The sequence below is a fragment of the Schistocerca nitens genome, chromosome 11 (genome assembly GCF_023898315.1).
Source record: "Schistocerca nitens isolate TAMUIC-IGC-003100 chromosome 11, iqSchNite1.1, whole genome shotgun sequence".
Lineage (NCBI taxonomy): Eukaryota > Metazoa > Arthropoda > Insecta > Orthoptera > Acrididae > Schistocerca > Schistocerca nitens.
The window spans coordinates 202,533,622-202,556,520 of record NC_064624.1 but is presented as its reverse complement, the minus strand read 5'-3'; the positions used below and the strand labels follow the sequence as shown (position 1 = coordinate 202,556,520).

The window sequence follows — 22,899 nt, the reverse complement described above, 5'->3', positions numbered from 1 at the left end:
TGCCGAACAAAGTAGACAGTAAAGCAATGTACTCACAAAACTAATATTTCGTGTTGCACCACTCCCAAGGTGCAAGTGCACATAAAAATGTGCCACTCCTCAGTAAAACCTCGAATGAAATGGCAGATGGGCATCCGATCCATACCGTGTGTGATCAGGAAAATATCTCCACAACTCAGTCAAAAGACGAGCCCGGACAGCACGTGACAGTCCACGTACGATAGTATAAAACCGTTGTCAAAATCCGTGGGGGAAACGAAAAATTAAAAGACGCACAATCCTCGGGAGTCGTCAACGTACTAAAATATATTGGCAGGTGTCAAATAGAACTGCACATTACACCACTGGCCACACACTGAATTCTGTGGAGCCGAGCACACGCCACCCCGTCGCAGGTCGAAGATTGTGACGTCTAGCGGTAGACGGCAAATTAAATGACACGCGGACTAGACCTCCGAAATTGCAGTAAAAAAATGGATCTCGGTGTTAAATAACAATCCAGTACAAGAGACAGAAAATATTAACAATTACACTCAGGAGAAATAAGATACACTTAAAAATACTTACAGCTGAGGAAATTGAACTACTTGGTTACATCCACAATGAGATAACAGAACCCAACTGAAGTCCTAGTCCTTGATTGGAAAGTATATTAAACCAATAAAAACATAAAAAACATATATACATAAAATATAAGACATATAAACATATAAAAACCATGTATCTAAAATGGTGCTAAGTAATGCTAGAGTTACCAGAATGACATTTTTACTCTGCAACGAAGTGTGCGCTGGTAAGAAACTTCCTGACAGATTAAAACTGTCTGCCGGGCCGAGACTCAAACTCGGGACCTTTGCTTTTTGCGGGCAAGTGCTCTACCGTCTGAGCCACCCGAGCACGACTCACACCCTATCCTCACGGCTTTTACTTCTACCAGTACCTCGTCTCCTACCTTCCAAACTTTACAGAAGCTCTCCTGCAAACCTTGCAGAACTAGCACTCCGGAAAGAAAGGATATTGCGGAGACGTGGCTTAGCCACAGCCTGGGGGATCACTTCTGTCTCTATGCTGTTTATTTTTGGAACACAACCTACGATGTGGACGAAACGAATTACTTTGTCAACAATCATCCTAATTGTAAATAGACTGTCACCTCCAGTACTAGCAGAGTTATCACTGAAGTGTAGCATTCTCAGAAGTACACAAAAACGGTCCCGGGACATAATTTCGCTGAAAAGTGGTGTGTTCAAAAGTGTATCTCTGGACCGATAATCACTTAATTTTAAATTCTTAACTTGGACTATTAGAAGGCAAATAGCAACGAAACAATACATTTTCTCAAATCCAGTGTCCTTCCACTCTGTCAGTCGAGAATTCACAGATTCTGTGGTGTAAACGTAAAAATGATTTGTTTTGTCTGCAATAAATTGCAACAGATCTTCAGACATAAATATCACAAAAAATGAAAGAATGCTTGGGTCAGTATCCAGTTGACACTTGGGTCAGTATCTAGTTGACATTTGTGTCCTGAACGCGTGTCATCAAAGTAATAGTTTAAGCGCGCTCTTTTCCAAACTGTTTCATTGCTACTTTCTGATTCCTCAGTTCGAGATGAACCGGTGACTGCAATTCTCGCTCTCCCCTCCGACGTAAAAGGCCGAGGACTGCAGCTCAGAGATTCTGTCGAAGACTCGTCACTGCTAGCAACATCCTTGTGAGCACATCCAGGATCTCTCAATCTGTGCAACCACGGCGAAGTGACATTTCTCCCGTAGAAAACGAGAAAACTGACGAAAACACGGGAAGCGAAGTCTAATTCTGCAAAGCGAAAACACTGCAACAAACGTATATGCACTCTCGAACTATACAGTCAGACCACCAAACAGCTTCCGGTAGAGCAGTGCGGAAAGACGGGTCCGCGTGTTTACACGTCTGTCGCGCTCAGGTAGCTGTGGCTCTGTGCGCCTAAGCTCATTCCTAGAGGTTAAAAGGCCAGTGGCACGGTATTCATCAACACGTCCTTAGCACTTTAGGGAAAACCCGAGGGCCGCACTTAAACATGTCGGGTGCACCAGGAGAACGGCGACGGGTAGATTGCTACTTGCTATGTAGTGGAAATGTTGAGTCACAGACAGGCACAACATAAGCTTCCGGCCAAAAAGCATTCTTAGACATCACACACAAATGCAAGTCTCACTCACATGACCACTGTCTCTGGCTGCTGAGGTTAAGTCTGGCCTCAGTAGCCAGAGACAGTGGTCATGTGAGTGAGACTTGCATTTGTGTGTGTGTGTGATGTCTAAGAATGCTTTTTGGCCGGAAGCTTCTGTTGTGCCTGTCTGTGATTCAACATTTCCACTACACGGTGAGAAGCAATCTGTCCTTTTCTTAATGCTATCGTTATTCCATTTTGGATTTTCCATTGTTTGATAGAGCACGAGTGGTCTCACTTTCTCGACAAGCCTCGTACTCTTCGCAACCTACCGTAGTTCTGCTTGGGCCTTACAAACAAAAGAAGAATATGTTATCTTTTGAGCATACTCCTTTCCTGAAGGCAAACTGCAATTCTGAGAACAAATCGTGTGCACCGAGACGTTCCACAGTTCTCTCGTATACTGGTTTCGCAAAAATTTTCAAAATAACTGGTAACAGAGACATTTGTCAGTGATTGTGAATGAGCTTCAGAAGCAGTATTATTTCAATATAAATACACAGGAAAAGAAATATTACTGCAACAAGTGCCAAAATAACTCTTCCAGCAAGAGGACCTGCTGTAAAAGGTAACACCTGCCAACATATAGCAGAAATAGTTTAATAAATTCTTAATCTTGTAGATGTGATCTATATGGGTGTGAACCATGAAGAACAGTGTGTTACAGGGAGTGCTGATGAACAGGTGCATTGATCGAGCCCTCTAAAAATCGAGGAAAGAGTGCCTGCTAAAGGACGGAAAGAAATGGAGAGCTGGAATAGTTGGGTACATATTGCGACACGGATAATTGGTGAAAATGGCAGTCGATGGGATGGTGTACGAAAAGAATCGTACGGTTAGGCCTAAATATGCAAATATGAGGCAGGCAGAAAGTAACGAGCAGTACGAAATGTGAAAACGGCGATAAATTTAACGTCAAAGTTGGGAACCACAGAGTAGATGAATTGAAGCAACTCTGCTAAAACTGGAAATGAAAAAAGATACGAGAGAGAAAGGAGGACATAAAAAGTGGGCTAGCAGAAGCAAAAGGTGCAATCGTGGTCAAAAGAAGTCCGATAGGATCAAACACGTGCTTTAATTTGAGGTAGAAATTTCTGAGAACGTATGTTTGGAGCACATCAAGCAAGGAGCTGATTCCGGACTTTGTGAAATAGAATAAGAGAATGGATGCAACTGGGACACAGAGCTATACAAATACGTTCAAAATTATGTGGAAGGGTAAGATGAGAAGCGAAGAATTTCTCCACAGAATCAGCGAAGAGAGAAATGTGGAAAATACTGTCGGGAAGTGGGGACAAGATGACAGCACTCGTGTTAAGGCATCCTGGAGTAACTCGCACGGTAATGGACGGAGCTGTAATACGTATAAGATACCACGGGTAATGCCAATCTGTGGTGTCACGTATTGAGGATGTTGTAGCGTATTTTAACTAAAGAATTTAGCAACTGTACCAGTAGTACCAACCTGTGCGGCGAATGCGTTATGGCCGTCGCGATGAGCTCCGCATAGGAAAATGGCGGCTTCTCGTGGGCAGTACCGCCAGACTGCCTCTCCTCTCCCGAACCATTTTCGACACTGCCCGTGACGGTTCCCCCTCTACAAGTATCGGTGGCGCCGTTACCACTGTCAGAATTGCCACCGGACGTCGAGGCCGGAGCAGTGGTGTCGCCCGTCACCGGTACCCGCGTCCGGTGCCGAGCCGAGGTGGGTCGAGTCGGGGGCGTCACGTCCGACGCCGCCGACCTCGGAGACCGACGGGCCGGTCGAAGTCGGGGTGGTGGTACTGTTTCGGTGAAACAGACAGTTTCGGCAGTTAAAGATTTGAGGTGCTCTACACGGGTACAGAAGGGCATCCGAAAGGAAGTACAGGGTCTGACAGAATGAACGGCACAATTCGAGTGACGCAGCACGCAGTCGCTATTACGCCTGCCCGAAATAAGTACACGTCAGCTGCACTGAGGCAGGACGGCCATTTGTAATTACAGCCTCGCAGAGTACACAGCTCCGAGCATTCGCCGCCGAGGTGTATTTCGCACGTAACGAGTCTCGTCACGTCGGTGACTCTTATCGCCATTTCGAGTCGAAATGACACGATAAAATTCTGGATAATCGGACAAATGTACAGTGGGTGCATCTACTCGGCACTACTGCATTTTGTGCGGAGGAGTAAAGTCCACGGCAACGGAGAACACGCAAGTCAGGAGGCGCGTCGAGCACTCACCCCGAGTCCTCACCGTACTGACGCCAGGCGCGCCTCGGCGCCAACGGTGCCAGGTCGTTCCCCGCACTGCCCCGCCAGTGACAACCTGCACTTCCACCCGTAAAAATTGCAGGTCGTACTGAAACTAAGTGTACGAGACAAACTTGCCCGACTAACCTCTACCTGGAATTTTTGGCAGGTGGCCCAAAACTGCGAAACTACCGATTTCAGGTGAGCTCCATTTTCGTGTACAAAGGGGTACAAATAAACAGAAATAGAGGCACCACGTAACCGGGGCAACTGGAGTACGCACGAGGAACGCCTTCATTGAGAACGTGTCCCCCCTGCTGTGTGGCGTGGCTCTGCTTAATTTGACACAATCCGTCCAGTTCTTCTCTTTCGAGTATCTTCACGGTCGTGCAGTAAAGGTTACCAGAGATCGCGACAAGTGCTTCCGACAGGAGGAGGCAACAGTTCGTACGACCTGCCACTCTGCAAACGTCTTGCGGCATCATTTTCCTAGTCAATCGGTTTCCGCAATTTGGAGACATTCGTTGGCCAGCACAGTAGCCCAATTTCACTGCCCCTGACTTCTCGTGGGATCAAGTGTACGCAACCCGTACTCGTACCGCGGCCGAATTCGACGAAAGGGTACGTACAGCTGTCGAGGAGATCCCACCGGACACACTCAATCGCGCAGTGGGAGCTTTTGTTTGTCACCTGCAGAAACGTACGGAACGGAACGGTGACCACCTGTACGGTGTTCTATAGAAAACCAGGTGAAGGGCATTTATGATATATAATGGTGCACATTTTTCCTCATTTTCAATCTACATTTCAATAACTTTGTCAATTTGTTTCAAAGTTCTGTCCTTCTATATCACACTTTTCATTCTGTCAGAAACTGTACAGAGGATACACAGAACTTAGGCCAACATGAAAAAGTTAATAACAGATGGAAAAATGAATGGAAAAGCCACAGAGGAAGGAGAACACACAGATTTCTCCCTAAGATCAGGGAGAGACTAAAAACGAATTTTTTTCAGTGTTTTTCATCCGTCAAGCAGAGTGAAACATGAAATGGATCAGTCATGGACTACATGCCAAACCAGTACAATATCAAAAGCCATATATATATATATATATATATATATATATATATATATATATATATATATATATATATACACACACACACTCTTACGGGAATCGGCAACGCGCCACGGGTAATGAATACAGGGTGATTCAAAAAGAATACCACAACTTTAAAAATGTGTATTTAATGAAAGAAACATAATATAACCTTCTGTTATACATCATTACAAAGAGTATTTAAAAAGGTTTTTTTTCACTCAAAAACAAGTTCAGAGATGTTCAATATGGCCCCCTCCAGACACACGAGCAATATCAACCCGATACTCCAACTCGTTCCACACTCTCTGTAGCATATCAGGCATAACAGTTTGGATAGCTGCTGTTATTTCTCGTTTCAAATCATCAATGGTGGCTGGGAGAGGTGGCCGAAACACCACATCCTTAACATACCCCCATAAGAAAAAATCGCAGGGGGTAAGATCAGGGCTTCTTGGACGCCAGTGATGAAGTGCTCTGTCACGGGCTGCCTGGCGGCCGATCCATCGCCTCGGGTAGTTGACGTTCAGGCAGTTATGGACAGACAAGTGCCAATGTGGTGGCGCTCCATCCTGCTGAAATATGAATTGTTGTGCTTCTTGTTCGAGCTGAGGGAACAGCCAATTCTCTAACATCTCCAGATACTGTAGTCCAGTTACAGTAGCACCTTCGAAGAAAAAGGGACCAAAAACTTTATTGGCTGACATGGCACAGAAAACGTTCACCTTAGGCGAGTCACGTTCATACTGAGTTGTTTCCCGCGGATTCTCAGTGCCCCATATACAGACATTGTGACGGTTGACTTTCCCGTTAGTGTGGAAAGTTGCTTCATCACTAAACACAATCTTTGAAACGAAAGATTCATCTGTTTCCATTTGAGCAAGGATAAAATCACAGAAATTGATTCTTTTAATCTTATCAGTTGCAGACAGTGCTCGAACCAATTTCAGACGATAAGGTTTCATAACTAACCTTTTTCGTAGGACTCTCCATACAGTTGATTGTGGAATTTGCAGCTCTCTGCTAGCTCTGCGATTCGATTTTCCTGGGCTGCGAACAAATGCTTGCTGGATGCGTGCTACATTTTCATCACTCGTTCTCGGCCGTCCAGAACTTTTCCCTTTGCACAAGCACCTATTCTCTGTAAACTGTTTATACCAACGTTTAATACACCACCTATCAGGAGGTTTAACACCATACTTCGTTCGAAATGCACGCTGAACAACTGTCGTCGATTCACTTCTGCCGTACTCAATAACACAAAAAGCTTTCTGTTGAGCGGTCGCCATCTTAGCATCAACTGATGCTAACGCCTAGTCAACAGCGCCTCAAGCGAACAAATGTACAACTAAATGAAACTTTACAGCTCCCTTAATTCGATGACAGATAGTGCTTAGCTCTGCCTTTTGTCGTTGCAGAGTTTTAAATTCCTAAAGTTGTGGTATTCTTTTTGAATCACCCTGTATAATGGGTGGGGGCACTACGAATGTAGTACGGGACAATACGTTGAGAATGTGTGTTTTGCGGGAGGTGTGCCAAAAATAAATCCCTGCAGTCGCGCTATCCTGTGTGTCCTCAGTGGCTCAGACGGATAGAGCGTCTGCCACGTAAGCAGGAGATCCCGGGTTCGAGTCCCGGTCGGGGCACACATTTTCATCTGTCCCGCTGACGTATGTCAACGCCTGTAGGCAGCTCAGGGTGTTCATTTAATTGTGATTTCATCAAAAGCCACACGAATGATTGTTATAGCTGTGGTAGTGTGGGCACTCTGGAGCACACACTGTGGGACGGTGCGGTCCACAGGCACCGGGGATGCCGGGTCGCACACCGGCACTGAGGAACGAGTTGAGCCGGTGCACTTGCGAGACTACTGCAGCCACGGAAACTGAGACGGCCGAGAACGTCACGAGGAATTCATCCACGAGTCGGTGCGCTCACGTCCCGGCGAGACAATGCGGTGTACGTGTGGACGGGGGGCAAATGAGATCGGCAACCGCCAAACGGAGTGGTTTTCGAGAATGTCCACTGTGTCGGTGTGGGTGACTACGGAAATGTGGGCTCCATTCCTGGACGTGGCTGTAACTCTGAGCACATAAGAAGCATCGGTGGATTTTTAAACGATTACAGTTTGAATTCCCTGTGACAGTTAGAATGGTCACCAGAGTCCAAGAGTGTTGTCAATGTGTAGTGTCATTCCCAGGCAGGGTAAGGTACGTAATGGACATGAACAGCATTACACACTGAAAATTCATGGAAACTGAAATACACAGGCAAATCAGAAACTATTTTTGATTAGCAAAACTAAGGTACATACAGCTAATGACAAATATACACCCCATTCTACGTATCTTACACTATCTTTCCACACAGACCAAACACCGGTTCACACATTTGTCCCCGTCACACCATTAAATTTGAGATTCCCCTACAGCAAAATTCGGCGGTTGACTACGGGACCGCCGTCAGATTGCCGTCTCGGCTACACCGTTACTTGTGAACTGCTGTCCTACCGGGAACTTCTTCGGCAGTCCGAAAATGTGGAAATCGCTACGGGCGAGGTCTGGACTGTAAGGTGGGCGGTCCAGAATCTCCCAGTGAAACGCCCGGAGCTTTTCGGCGGTTCCGATTTCCACGTGTGGTCTCACTTTGTCGCGGAGCACAATCGCGTCGTCCACATCGAGAATCCCTCGGCGCTTTTCCCCAGTGGCAGCACTCGGACGTGACAGTGTGGAACAGTAACTGTCGGCATTGACGGTTGCACCAGTTGGCACGAAATCCAGAAGGAACGGTCCACGGCTATCCCAGAAGGCCGTTAACATCATTTTCACGAAATATGGAATTTTTTTGTAACAGGCAAATCCGGATATTTCCACACTGTGCTCCGCTGCTCGGACTCTGGTGTGAAATACAGTATCCACATTTCATCACCAGTAACAATGCAGTCCAGGAAACCTTCACCATCCTCGGAGTACCGTTCCAGACGATTCAGTGAAGACACAATTCGCTCGCCTTTCATCGTGTAGTCCGACTGCTTAGGCACCCACCGACACAAAACGTTCCGGTACCCTGAAGACCCGTGAACATTGTCATAAGCATTCCCATACGATATGCCAGGCTCACAGGAAACAGTTGTGACACGGACACACCGATTTGCTTTCACTATTGCATCCATGCAGGAAATGTCGTCTGTCAGTGACAAACGCGGCCTCCCCGAACGCTCGTCACCGTGCGAGGCTTTGCGTCCTTTTTCGGACTCGCAACACCACCGCTTCAAAGTTCTCAAAGTGAGACAGATTTCCCCAGGTGTGGGTTGCATTTTCCCGTACAACCTGACAGGCAGTCGTCCCTTGCTCCTTAGGAAACAAACCACACTTTGCCGCTCTAACGGTGTGGACGTGTGACTCGCGTCCACCATCTGTAACAACTGAGAGCAGCGCCGTGTGGCAGAGATACTGGCCGACAAGGCTGGCACGAACTGAGAAAGGTCCAATGCTGGGGATGGATATACTGACTTTGCATTTACAGCCATAGTGTGGCTAAAAAAATAGGGGCAATCACTTTCTAATTTGCCCTTTTATGTCACGACATTTTTAGGATGACACAACCCTCTTCCAGTCTTCTGTGATGACAAAAGATGTTAGAGACATTTCACTGTTAGTAAGTGTCGGGACACTGCACTCCGGGAGATACTGTCAGAAGAACGTCTCGAACCCGTCACGTCTACAAGGTGGTTCAAAATGGTTCAAATGGCTCCGAGCACTATGCGACTTAAGTGCTGAGGTCATCAGTCGCCTAGAACTTAGAACTAATTAAACCTAACTAACCTAAGGACATCACACATATCCGCGCCCGAGGCAGGATTCGAACATGCGACCGGAGTGGTCACACGGTTCCAGGCTGTAGCGCCTAGAACCACTCAGCCACTCCGGCCGGCCCTACAAGGTGGGACGGCGAGTGCGAGTCTGTGGAACATTTAGGCGTGACAGTTGGGCACCGTCTGCCTCCACGGGAAGCTCACTCTCAAGGTTCTAGGAAAATGCACCGGATCACATCACAGGAGGACCGCTACTTCGTGCACTGAGCACGCTGCGACCCTTCACACCCGCACCTGCCATCGGTGAGCAAATAGCGGATCCCCTGCAACACTTTGTGGTCGTCGTACACTGTCGGCCAGGCAGTAACGGCAGCTGGACTCGGGTATTACCTCCCCGTACGTCGGCTGCATTCGGAGTGACGGCGAGACCGGGAAGCACGGATACCTGACGAATGCCGTCCCGTACTACCCCGACAACTGCCCTCGGCGAGTACGGTGACGGCCTCGGCAGAAATCCTCTAGTTCCACTGCTTCGGAAAGGCACGGCAGTGTTACTTCCGGCATCACGGTACGGGGAAAAATGGTATACGACTGCAGATCACAGATTTTAGTAATTCGGAGAACATTTGAAAGTATCGTGGTGCCATTTTCTGGCACGGCACTACACGTCCACGTGCGGCCCGTTTCTCTACGGACAATTTCTGTGACTCGAGATACGATTGTGGCCACCCGTATTCCCAGCTCTGTCCCCGACAGAAATCCGAGGGACCACGTCACACGTCAACTCTGCCTCGGTGCTACTATCTGAGACGACGAGGGCCGGCTACCGCAGTCACAGGCCGGGCTGACGCGGGAGGGGATACGGTGGCTCCGTGACACCCTTCCACCGATACTGTTCCGTACCCGGGCCGGAGGCGGCATAACGTCGTGCCAGTAAGTCGGATAGCCCTGCCGATTTCTTCGTAAATTTAACTCTGTTTCGTATTCACCGAAATAACATCACGTACCCTCATGACCGCTGACACTTCCTTTCATTTTCTCCTCGCCTTCTGGGTCCTTCGCTGTCAGGCAGTGTAGTCGGTTGGTGGGTTAGGGGCTAGGAGTTAACCCTGGTTCCCTAATTATACAAAAAAGTTCTGCCTAATTAGGCAAAAGGCCTTCTGGGCAAACTAAATTTGTTCAGCAGTCTTTTCATTCTGCCTACCTGCGACTCAACATCTTCACTGTATGATGAGCAGCACTCTATCCTTTTCATAAAATTGTAACTTAGAACTGACAGTCCAAAGTGTATTTTGCAAAGTACTGAGTGAGTGTTCAATCTGCAGTCAGTCTGTGTGTCTTTTCGGTAGCACGTCTAGGTGCATACCTACGCTGGCTACCAAGAGTGATCTTATAAATCTATACAGTATGGACGTGATAGTTACATATGTAATCAACAGTGACAATACACCACAGATTTCATCCTATGACTTACTTTCATTTGGTAGTTAGGCAAGCCCAAAACAAACACTTTATGTGCCCTGTTGTTACATTTAGTAGTGTGGCTACACTTCACCTGGCAAGCAGCTGTATTCGTTGCTTCAGGGAAGGTACATGCTGCAGAATATCATCTAAAGGCGAGTGAACATGTCAGGCCTCCCCCCCCCCCCCCTCCTCCCACACCACTGCTAATTACTGCAGTGAAGAAAACGAGACAAAAAGTAGATTTGATTATTTGAAGGGGAAATGAGACTCTACAGATCATTATTTATGGATACGTAATAGGAAAGGGAAAACCAAGATTCGGCTCCTGGGTGACTGGAAAGGAAATTCCAAACACAGCGAAATGGAGGAGAAAGCAATGGATCACAAGAAATAGAGATACACTTACCAAGAAAAAAGTTACTGGTGATATTAGAATGTTTACAGTAATAACTGCTAGCACTACAGTGTATTTTTGTCCTACGTATAGTTCAACAACTTTGAGAGACAACGGACTCATCGTCAGATTTTACAGCTTAGCTCAAGATGTTAACTTCACGGTAAGAACATTGTCTGTCTAAGCGCATTGTTCAGTTGTGTATAGGATGGAAATACTCTCGAATACTACCTATTATTACTCATATTCTTAACAATTTGGAGGCCGAGCCCAACACAGCACGGGTCACAATATCGTGTTGAAAAGACGACGCTCGAGTACAGGTCAGATCACGACTTTCTGAATATGTGAGCCATCTATCAATGAAATGATAATTAAATGAACACCCTAGCTGCAAGCAGGTGTTGATACACTTCATTGGGGACATGTTGAAAATGTGTGCCCCGAACGGGACTCGAACCCGGGATCTCCTGCTTACATGGCAGACGCTCTATCTATCTGAGCCACCGCGGGCACAGAGGATAGTGCGTCTGCAGGGACTTATCCCTTGCACGCTCCCCGTGAGATCCACATTCCCAACATGTCCACAACACTACATTCGTAGTGCGCCTAATAGATGTTTGCCCATCATACTCATTACTCGTGGCAGATTAATCTACCAAGTCCCGCACGAGTTCGGGCATAGCGTGTGCGTTCGCACAAGCAGGTCAAAGGCCGGGAACCCATATTTTTAACTATATATGACGGTAGTATCTGTTCCCGAAAGAACAGTTACCATGGATGACCATGCAGCTTTGCTAGAAATGAAATGATAATTAAATGGACACCCTAGCTGCAAGCAGGCGTTGATACACTTCATTGGGGACATGTTGAAAATGTGTGCCCCGACCGGGACTCGAACCCGGGATCTCCTGCTTACATGGCAGACGCTCTATCCATCTGAGCCACCGCGGGCTCAGAGGATAGTGCGTCTGCAGGGACTTATCCCTTACCCCATCATGTATGATGGGCAAACATCTATTAGGCGCACTACGAATGTAGTGTTGTGGACATGTTGGGAATGTGGGTCTCACGGGGAGCGTGCAAGGGATAAGTCCCTGCAGACACACTATCCTCTGTGCCCGCGGTGGCTCAGATGGATAGAGCGTCTGCCATGTAAGCAGGAGATCCCGGGTTCGAGTCCTGGTCGGGGCACACATTTTCAACATGTCCCCAATGAAGTGTATCAACGCCTGCTTGCAGCTAGGGTGTTCATTTAATTATCATTTCATTTCTAGCAAAGCTGCATGGTCATCCAGGGTAACTGTTCTTTCGGGAACAGATACTACCGTCATATATAGCCATCTATCACTCGAAAACTAGACTCACTGTGAACGAGAACAATGTACGGACATCTCGTGACCTGCCCCTCGACTGGTCGACTTAATTTACCTCGAAAGTAACAAACGATAACACTGATGTAGTTTCATATGCACACTCATTAGGTTTCGCAGTTTGCTGTAATTCTGCTACAAATATGTCACGTTTGTTGAGCGAGCAAGAAATTTTGGAAGTTTGAGCGAAAGAAATTGCTCCGTAACTCACCTCACATTTTTGTCCTGGGAGGATAACAACACTTTCTGTCATCATTATTTTAAAATTTTAATCCATCAAAGAAGGAAAGTAAATATGAAAAATAAATCTTGAAGTTTGACCCGTTTTAGTACGTATTACTCTTCAAGATACACCAACTACATGTGCATTGATAATGCTTCAAATAATGGTATAAATGGTCAACTTTTAGGCCCTATATTCTACTAAGTGGCCAGTCTCCAATGTGTTAATAGACAACATTAAATGTTTGCCATTATTAAATATTTATTTTCTACACACAAAAAAGTTACATGTAAAGTCTACATCTAAAGGATGGAAGATAGTTCTACAAACTTTCGATAACATTGCCACTAGAGAAGAAGCAGAAGTTTGGGTTTGGAAGGTATGTGGAAGAACACGGCCATGTTTTTTTTTTTTTTTTTTTTTCCACAGGAATAATGAAGCTTTTACCGTGTAATAGGTGAAGCATGTCCTCTGATGGCTGCCTCCTGGAACAATTGGAGGTGGTTTCAGATCAAACATGCAGAAAGATATTGCAGTTCATAAAGGAAACTATAATAACACTTGGAGACAACTGATTACTCCTCTAAGATTTTTTGCTGATAATATGTATTGAAAGTGGCAAACCATGTATATTGCAAACTGTGGACATTATATAAAACTACTACTACTACTACTACTACAATAATAACAATAATAATAATAATAATAATAATAATAATAATAACAACAACAACAACAATTATTTGTCCACTGGTGAAAACTCCTTGTTAGAAAGATACACATTTCAACTTGTTGTAGCTTCATTTGGCATTTTTAATCCATAATGCAATATTTTTTCCAGTATTTCATACCACCCTACATACTGGTAAGATCATACAAGGTACAACTTGAATACAGAACAATAAATATGAGACACGATCCCTCACGATACGACACCTGTTACTATAGACGTGCGTCACTATATGCGAGGCTGTAGAAAACTCTTACTGCAAAGACTACAAAAAGACAGTGAAAATATTTTAAGCAGATATGTCTTACTTCACAAAGCCACAAGGGCAAGTCTTTGTCACACACAATTGTCCCTGCAACATTCAATCATTAAATTACAGTTAACATACCTCATTAAGACCAACTAACAGAAATTACTGAAGGAAATTAACGACAGAGGAGCAAGAAATATGGCTGAAATCAAACACACGTGCACTAAAGTGGCACATAGATTTCAACCATTTCTGTTACAAGTTAGGTACGGAAAGTTCTAGAAATACACCGAGGTGACTTTAGTCGTCGGGTACCTCCTAATACGGTGTCAGACTTCCTTTCACCCGGCTCAGTGCAGCGACTCAATGGCAGGGACTTAACGAGTCACTGGAAGTCCCCTGCAGAAATACTGAGCCACACCGGCTCTACGGCCATCCGTAACTGTGAAAGTGTTGCCGGTGCAGGGTTTTGTGCACAAACTGACCTCTCAATTGTGTCCCATAAATCTTTAATGGGATTCACGTCAGGCCATCTCAGTGGCCAAGTCATTCACTCAAACTGTCCAGGACGTTCTTCAAACCAATTGCGAACAACTGTGGCTCGGTGGCACAGCACACTGTCGCCCACAAATATTCCACCATTGTCTGGAAACGTGAAGAGCACGAATAGCTACAAACGGTCTTTAAGTTGCCGATCGTAACCGTTTCCAGTCAGTGATCGGTTTAGTTGGAGCAGAGAACACTGTCCATTACGTGTTAACACAGCTCACACCGTTATCGAACCACCACCAGTTAGCAGAGTGCCTCGTCGATAATTCCAGTCGGCAGCTCTGTGGAGTACGCATCACACTCTAACCCTACCGTCAGCTCTTACCGACCGAAATCGGGACTCGTCTAAGCAGACTACGCATTACCAGTTGTCTAGGATCCAACCGGTACGGTCGCCGGGCCAGGAGAGGCGGTGCGGCCGACGGAGCGCCGTCAGCAGAGGCACTCGTGTCGGTCGTCTGTTGCTGTAGCCAATTAATATCGAGTTCTGCAGCAATGTCCTAAAAGATACATTCACCATTTGTCCCACGTTGACGGCTCCACTTATTTTACAGATTGTCGCTCGTTGTCGGCACTGACAATTCCACGCAAATGCCGCCACTCTCCGTCGTCGAGTGAACGCTGTCGGCCACTGCACTGTCCGCAATCGGCATTAATGCCCGAAATCTGGTATTCTCGGCACGGTCTCGACACTGCGAATCTCTGAATACAGAATTCCCCGATTTTCAAAATGGGATGTCCCACATGCCATTCCGCATTCAAAGTCTGTTAATTGCTGCCACTCGGCCACAACTGCATCGGAAACCTTTCCCCGTGCACCACCTGAGTACAAATGACGGCTCCACCAATGCACTACCCTTTTATACCTCATGTACATGGTAGTACTGCCATCTCTATATGTGCATATGACTATTCCACGACTTCTGGCACTTCAGTGTACGAGGTGCATTCAAGTTCTAAGGCCTCCGATTTTTTTTTCTAATTAACTACTCACCCAAAATCGATGAAACTGGCATTACTTCTCGACGTAATCGCCCTGCAGACGTACACATTTTTCACAACGCTGACGCCACGATTCCGTGGCAGCGGCGAAGGCTTCTTCAGGAGTCTGTTTTGACCACTGGAAAATCGCTGAGGCGATAGCAGCACAGCTGGTGAATGTGCGGCCACGGAGAGTGTCTTTCATTGTTGGAAAAAGCCAAAAGTCAATAGGAGCCAGGTCAGGTGAGTAGGGAGCACGAGGAATCACTTCAAAGTTGTTATCACGAAGAAACTGTTGCGTAACGTTAGCTCGATGTGCGGGTGCTTCGTCTCGGTGAAACAGCACACGCGCAGCCCTTCCCGGACGTTTTTGTTGCAGTGCAGGAAGGAATTTGTTCTTCAAAACATTGTCGTAGGATGCACCTGTTACTGTAGTGCCCTTTGGAATGCAATGGGTAAGGATTACGCCCTCGCTGTCCCAGAACACGGCACCGTCATTTTTTCAGCACTGGCGGTTACCCGAAATTTTTTTGGTGGCGGTGAATCTGTGTGCTTCCATTGAGCTGACTGGCGCTTCGTTTCTGGATTGAAAAATGGCATCCACGTCCCATCCATTGTCACAACCGACGAAAAGAAAGTCCCATTCGTGCTGTCGTTGCGCGTCAACATTGCTCGGCAATGTGCCACAAGGGCAGCCGTGTGGTCGTCCGTCAGCATTTGTGGCACCCACCTGGATGACACTTTTCGCATTTTCAGGTCATCGTGTGGGATTGTGTGCACACAACCCACAGAAATGCCAACTCTGGAGGCGATCTGTTCGACAGTCATTCGGCGATCCCCCAAAACAATTCTCTCCACTTTGTCGATCGTGTCGTCAGACCGGCTTGTGCGAGCCCGAGGTTGTTTCGGTTTGTCGTCACACGATGTTCTGCCTTCGTTAAACTGTCGCAACCACGAACGCACTTTCGACACATCCGTAACTCCGTCACCACGTGTCTCCTTCAACTGTCGATGAATTTCAATTGGTTTCACACCACACAAATTCAGAAAACGAATGAGTGCACGCTGTTCGAGTAAGGAAAACGTCGCCATTTTAAGTATTTAAAACAGTTCTCATTATCGCCGCTGGCAGTAAAATTCCATCTGCCGTACGGTGCTGCCATCTCTGGGACGTATTGACAATGAATGCGGCCTCATTTTAAAACAATGCGCATGTTTCTATCTCTTTCCAGTCCAGAGAAAAAAAATCAGAGGCCTTAGAACTTGAATGCACCTCGTAATGAAAGCATCACAAGTTTTTGGATGAATGCTTTTTTCAACAGGCGGAGGCGGAGGCGGACACACACACACACACACACACACACACACACACACAATCTTCACTGCACACGATACATGGACACACACACACACACACACACACACACACACACACACAATCTTCACTGCACAGGATACGTAATGCCAGGGCTGCACTTCAGCAGGTAGACTGGGATGGGCAGTTGTGTCAGATGATAATTGTGAGGGTGAGAAAAGCTGTGAGGAGCAGGAGGGAGGGTTCAGGAAAGGCGGTGACAGCTCGGAGGGAGGCAGCCAGTCGGTGGGATACGAATGGGACACAGGGGCAGTGGACGCAGGGAGTTCGTGCAGTGCACAGTGGGAGTGGACTGAAGGAGGGGAGACTGTCGGCAATAGAATGTAGGTGCAAGTGGTTAGCAAAGACCGAGACCGGGAGGCTGACGTGAACGGACACTGCTGTGTCCGAGGATAACTCCCATTTGTGTAGATCTGGTGCCTGGCCGGAAGTGTCCACACGGCACGGGTTGTGAAGCAACGTGTTTTGCCACCAGGTGGTCACACCTGCTATCGGCCACTATTTTACGGTTACATTCATTCTGTTCGACGCCCGGTCGGTGGTCACACCCACATAAAATGCTGTGCAAAAATTGTAGAAGAAATTGTATACGACGCAGTCGCTTTCGCGGGAGGCCCCGTCTCTGACGGGACGGGATAAGCCCGTGACGGGACTCGACTAAGACGTGTCGGATAGGCGAATCGGACAGGTCTCGCTCCCCGGTCTCCCTCAGGGATGCAAACCGTGTGGCGAGTGGTCGGGAGACGGAGTAGCGTAAGGGTGGACCGGGATGTCGAGAAGATCGGGTGGGAAGGACTGTGGGTAGGATGTCCCCCATTTCTGGGCACGACGAAAGACGGTCGGAGCCGTGGCGAAGGACGCGGCTCGGTCCCTCCGGTCCGGGACGGTACCGCACGACGAGAAAGTTCTCCTCCGCGGCCGGTTCCCGGGGATGGTGTGAAGGTTAGTGGTGTGTGAGGATGTAGCGTGGGAAATCAGTTCGCTAACTGTGCTTTGGGTCAGTGCCCGTCTGTGAAGGTCTCTGTGAGACGTTCGGCATACTGGCCGAGGGAGTTCCGTCTGTAGATGGGCGAGCTGATCGGGAATAAGTTTTTGGTGTGAAAGGGGTGGCGGCTGTCGAGGTGCAGGTGCTTTTGGTGGTTATTGGCTCGATTTGGTCAGAGAGTTGGAGGTCAACATCCAGGGTTCAGATCATGAAGATATCATCAATGAACATGAACCAGAGAAGAGGTTTGGGGTTTTGGGAAGCTAGGAATGTTTCCTCTAAATGGCCCATAAAACAGCAATTTCGTAGAAGTTTTTTTGCTATCTTAATTACTTACTGAAGGCACAAATATATAGTGACTAGTGGATGTTCGTCTACAAGGAGAGGTCCCGAGTGATGGAATCAAGTTTTTTAAACTGTCTATACTGTGATGTAGGTTAAGGGTCAGAGATATCACATCCTACAGCCATTCAGCAGGGCTGGCCCGCGTTTGTGAGTAATCGATGAAAAATTTTTTTTGTAATTTTGCTCGATGTGCTCGATCGCTGAAACAGACAGTCCTACTTTTGGAGGTGGTGTAGTGCAGTGGTTAGGATACGAGCACAATGTGCAGAAGGCTGGGGTTCAAATCTTGTTGTTAATTTGTCTGTTGTTTTCTAACCAATAGACCCACATTTTCAAATGTGATAGAAAAATTAAAATAATTAAAATCACCGTTGGTTCCAAATGAAACAGTGGTTCCAAAAGAAAACAGAGAGCTAGAAAAAAAAATTAAGAGCAAAGGAAAAAGTTCATATGATGATACAGCAATGTGACACAAAATTAAAAATTTAAAAGAACTTACATACAAAGCAATAAACTGAATAAAAATAAAAAGTTTTGAAGCACCTAATGAGATCTGAACACACAACTTTCTGTGTGTTATACTCATATGCTAACCATTATACTACAATGCCTCCTGCAGTAGAACTGCCTATTGCAAAGCTCTAGAACATCACCTAAAATTATAATTTTTTTTCCTTCATTGATTACTTGTAAATGAGGACCCACGGGAGTGAATGGCTGCAGGGTGAAATACCTGGAACCGTGACCTACATCACCTTATAGACGGTTTCAAAAAGTCGATCCCGCCCGTGAGGACCTTTCCTTGTCAGACTGGGACTCAAAATTTAATTTCCTGCCTTTCACACGCAGTTGGCTAAACCGTCGGCCTATCTGAACGCATCACTGAACCCGACTAAAACTTTAACTGTCATCGGTTTTCGATCTATTACTTTTATGAAAACTGCTTTTTCATAAAACACGTGTGGTTTCAAAACACTAACACCTGAGTATCACATATGATGGAAGATTTGACTTACCCTGCTGCAACAAAAATCTATAGACCGAGTTAAGTTTACTGGCACAGAATAGAATTAATGGTTATGTAACCGACAAAGAAGGTATTGCATCAAATATCAGTGATGTAAAGCTCACAAAAAAGTGAAAAATAAAACTTGAGTCAGGTCTGGTGGCACGCTTTGATAAGATTGCTTAGATTGCTCACGAAAAGCAGCACATCGGCTCAGAGTCCCCATCTGACAAATGTTTGTCTGTCGTAACACTTTTATTACATGGGAGTTCAGGATTTCTGAGCACTTCTTCACTGATATTATTTCATATTATTGTACCTCAATAGATTTTCTCCATATTACCTACTTCCATTTCATCTCAGTACAATTAATATCTTGAAGATGTGGCAATGCATGATGTAACAGACGAATGCTTTGTTACAACAAAAGATTGTTTAGCTTATACGAAAACAGCATCCATGCTGATGATTTTTTAAATGTTGAAAGTTTATGTTTTCCTATACACTGATAAAGGAACCATTAAGCTATCTGAATGCTGTCAGACATTAGCATCTGGGCTGCACCTACAACTTCCACACAGCCACGCACCTGACTCTGACTACACAGTAACCCACAACATAGTGGGTTGTCTCCCTCAGGTTGTCGGGAAGATTTTGACGTGTGTGTGTCAACAGTGGGACGGAGCCCTGACCAAATCTGGCCTCTGTGTCTACATTCAGTCACAGCCAGTCAGCTGTACACTGTCCAAATCTCATTCTGGAAACATCCCCCAGGTTGTGGCTAAGCCATGTCTCCGCTGTATCCTTTCTTTCAGGAGTGCTAGTTCTGCAAGGTTCGCAGGAGAGCCTCTGTACAGTTTGGAAGGTAGGAGACAAGATACTGGCAGAAGTAAAGCTGTGAGTACGGGGCGTGAGTCGTGCTTCGGTAGCTCAGTCGGTAGAGCACTTGCCCGCGAAAGGCAAAGGTCCCGAGTTCGAGTCTCGGTCCAGCATAGTTTTAATCTGCCAGGAAGTTTCATATCAGCGCACACTCCGCTGCAGTGTGAAAATCTCATTCTGTACACTGTCCAGTTTGCGCCACTGAGTATCCATCTGTCGGCTCCCATTTGGATACTGCTACATCTCGCGGGTTTACCCGAATGAGGAAGTGGACACTGGAGTGTAAACAGTCAGTATCTTGGCACTGAGCAGTGTGTCAGTCAGTACGGAAAGGAGAGTGAAACGAAAGGTGGCTGACCCCTAGCAGTGCTGCTCCGTGACATTGATATACTGTATAAAGGGGCACATAGAAGGAACAGACAGTTGTTTTCTGACACACTGAGATATTACTGTCACTGCTGGTACATTATCGGTGAGGGGAACAGGAAAGTAAAGAGTGCGAGCATCATCTAGAACGATGGATACCACTCTCGTAGGCCTCTGTTCATATGTGTTGTTCTTGTGGAAGCTATAGTCGCTTAATGCTGAGGTATCATATACTTTTAATGTGTTTTTGTAAACACAAGCACAAAGTCAAGCACATTTTGAACCTATTTTTGTTCTCCTTAAAACGGTACATTCTCAGTGGAGAGCTTTCATTTAACTTCTCGCCTACTTCTTTAGCATCGAAGAGTCGATACGGCGACGGTCGGGAAGTCGATTCAAGATTACTCGGTTTCCGTGGACAGACTTTTATAACCGTGTCGTGTATGCCCGTGTGATCGTCCGATTTGCCTCTCGGGACCCGTGCAGCGCGATAAGAAAGATCTGCAGTCTTTCCTTTTGCAGTGTAATCTTATCGGCAGCTCTGACGATTTCGTATGTTGCTAAACACCTGTCAGACTGTTCTCCGTTCTCCCGAGAAATACACTCGAGGCAACCCTCGTCGGTGATCTGAAGGCCGCTAGCAACATAACTGTACACTGGTGGTCCAAAATATTATCACCACCTCCTTTTACGGCACGTCGGTCCGACTTCGGAAGCCTGTACAACCGTGGTTCTGCGTCGCACATATTTGACAAGTTGTGGCACGTATTTGACAAGTCACGTCAGGTTTCCAGAGCACCTCGGCACCAGGTGTATACACACAGGTAATGTGATTCCCGAAAATTACAGGATGGTGGTTTGCGACTGTAAAGCTGGTGCCTATTAGTGCTTCGACTGGGTTTTATCTTTTCCGGTTCAGCGAATCTGGTGTCAGAGACATAAATGTGAGTTCGCTGTCGTGTTCCTAAAAAATTACTGCAGTGCGATTCTGGCCTCGTGACACAAACAGTTATCTTGCTGGAAGATCGCATCACCCTCGGGGAGGATGTGAAGCGTCAGGGGACGCAGACGATCCGTAATAACATTCACGTATTCCACAGCCGTTACGGTGCTTCCAGTCACTGCCGCAGATCTTTCGGAAGGACAGGTGTACGTCCGGCACGGTATAAACCGCTTTCACGACCCAGAATCTGTGGCACAGTGCATGTTCCGAGCAGCCGTCACACGGATAACGGTGTATCTGGACACGACCGTCGACCCGGATCGGAAGAAACGTCATTCGTACAACCGCGTGTCCGTTCACCTGCAGTCCAATCGAAATGACGACGTGGCCCACTGCGATCGTAATTTACCCCCCTGGCTCAACTTGGGAACACGTGAAGACCACTTACCCCCTGTTCATTAATGTGGACTAAATGCTGTGCTCCGAAACACTCGTGCCTGCACCAGCATTGTTGTTTGTCACTAGATCTGCCACAGATTGTACCTATCCTGAATTTGGAAGCAGGAATGCCTCTCACTTCTACATTCTACATTGAGTGCAGATGTCTGACACCTTCTCACCTTCTGACGGTTTCACTGCCCTTCGACCACTTCCCGTCGGTGCTCTTAACATTAGTACCGTCAATAATCGACTGCCTCTGCTATTGCTGAGATGTACATTTCTAGGTGCCCTTTACCAGTCATTTCCGTATGCCTGCAGCACCTCTAGACAGCATTCAGTTGAAGTGTTATGTTTCACCCCCCTCATGTAGTTCACGGAAAGACAATCACAACATAATAATTTTAAGTAGGGTCTTCGTGGCAAACGAATCTGCTCCAGTCCGGAATCCCTGAACCATTACACCGACAACCTGAAAACAGCTTTCGCATCCCGCAACTACCCTCCCAACCTGGTACAGAAGCAAATAACCAGAGCCACTTCCTCATCCCCTCGAACTCAGAACCTCCCACAGAAGAACCACAAAAGTGCCCCACTTGTGACAGGATACTTTCCGGGACTGGACCAGACTCTGAATGTGGCTCTCCAGCAGGGATACAACTTCCTCAAATCCTGCCCTGAAATGAGATCCATCCTTCACGAAATCCTCCCCACTCTACCAAGAGTGTCTTTCCGCCGTCCACCTAACCTTCGTAACCTCTTAGTTCGTCCCTATGAAATCCCCAAACCACCTTCCCTACCCTCTGGCTCATATCCTTGTAACCGCCCCCGGTGTAAAACCTGTCCCGTGCACCCTCCCAGCACCACCTACTCCAGTCCTGTAACCCGGAAGGTGTACACGATCAAAGGCAGAGCCACGTGTGAAAGCACCCACGTGATTTACCAACTGACCTGCCTACACTGTGACGCATTCTATGTGGGAATGACCAGCAACAAACTGTCCATTCGCACGAATGGACACAGGCAGACAGTGTTTGTCGGTAATGAGGATCACCCTGTGGCTAAACATGCCTCGGTGCACGGCCAGCACATCTTGGCACAGTGTCACACCGTCCAGGTTATCTGCATACTTTCCACTGATACCAACCTGTCAGAACTCCGGAGATGGGAACTTGCCCTTCAATATATTCTCTCTTCCCGTTACCCACCAGGCCTCAACCTCTGCTAATTTCAAGATGCT

The 22,899-nt window shown here is 46.7% G+C and overlaps 1 protein-coding gene and 1 non-coding gene across 2 annotated transcripts in view; both read right to left on the bottom strand.

Moving 5' to 3' along the window:
* LOC126212786 (uncharacterized) overlaps positions 1-22,899 on the bottom strand; it is a 292,909-nt gene that overhangs the window by 32,283 nt on the left and 237,727 nt on the right. Inside the window, exon 25 of the mRNA XM_049940189.1 lies at positions 13,260-13,297. Coding sequence (XP_049796146.1) covers positions 13,260-13,297 — 38 coding nt within the window. The remainder of the gene's footprint in view (positions 1-13,259; positions 13,298-22,899) is intronic.
* On the bottom strand, positions 12,097-12,171 carry Trnat-ugu (transfer RNA threonine (anticodon UGU)). The gene has a single exon. It is a non-coding gene; the product is annotated as a tRNA-Thr (tRNA).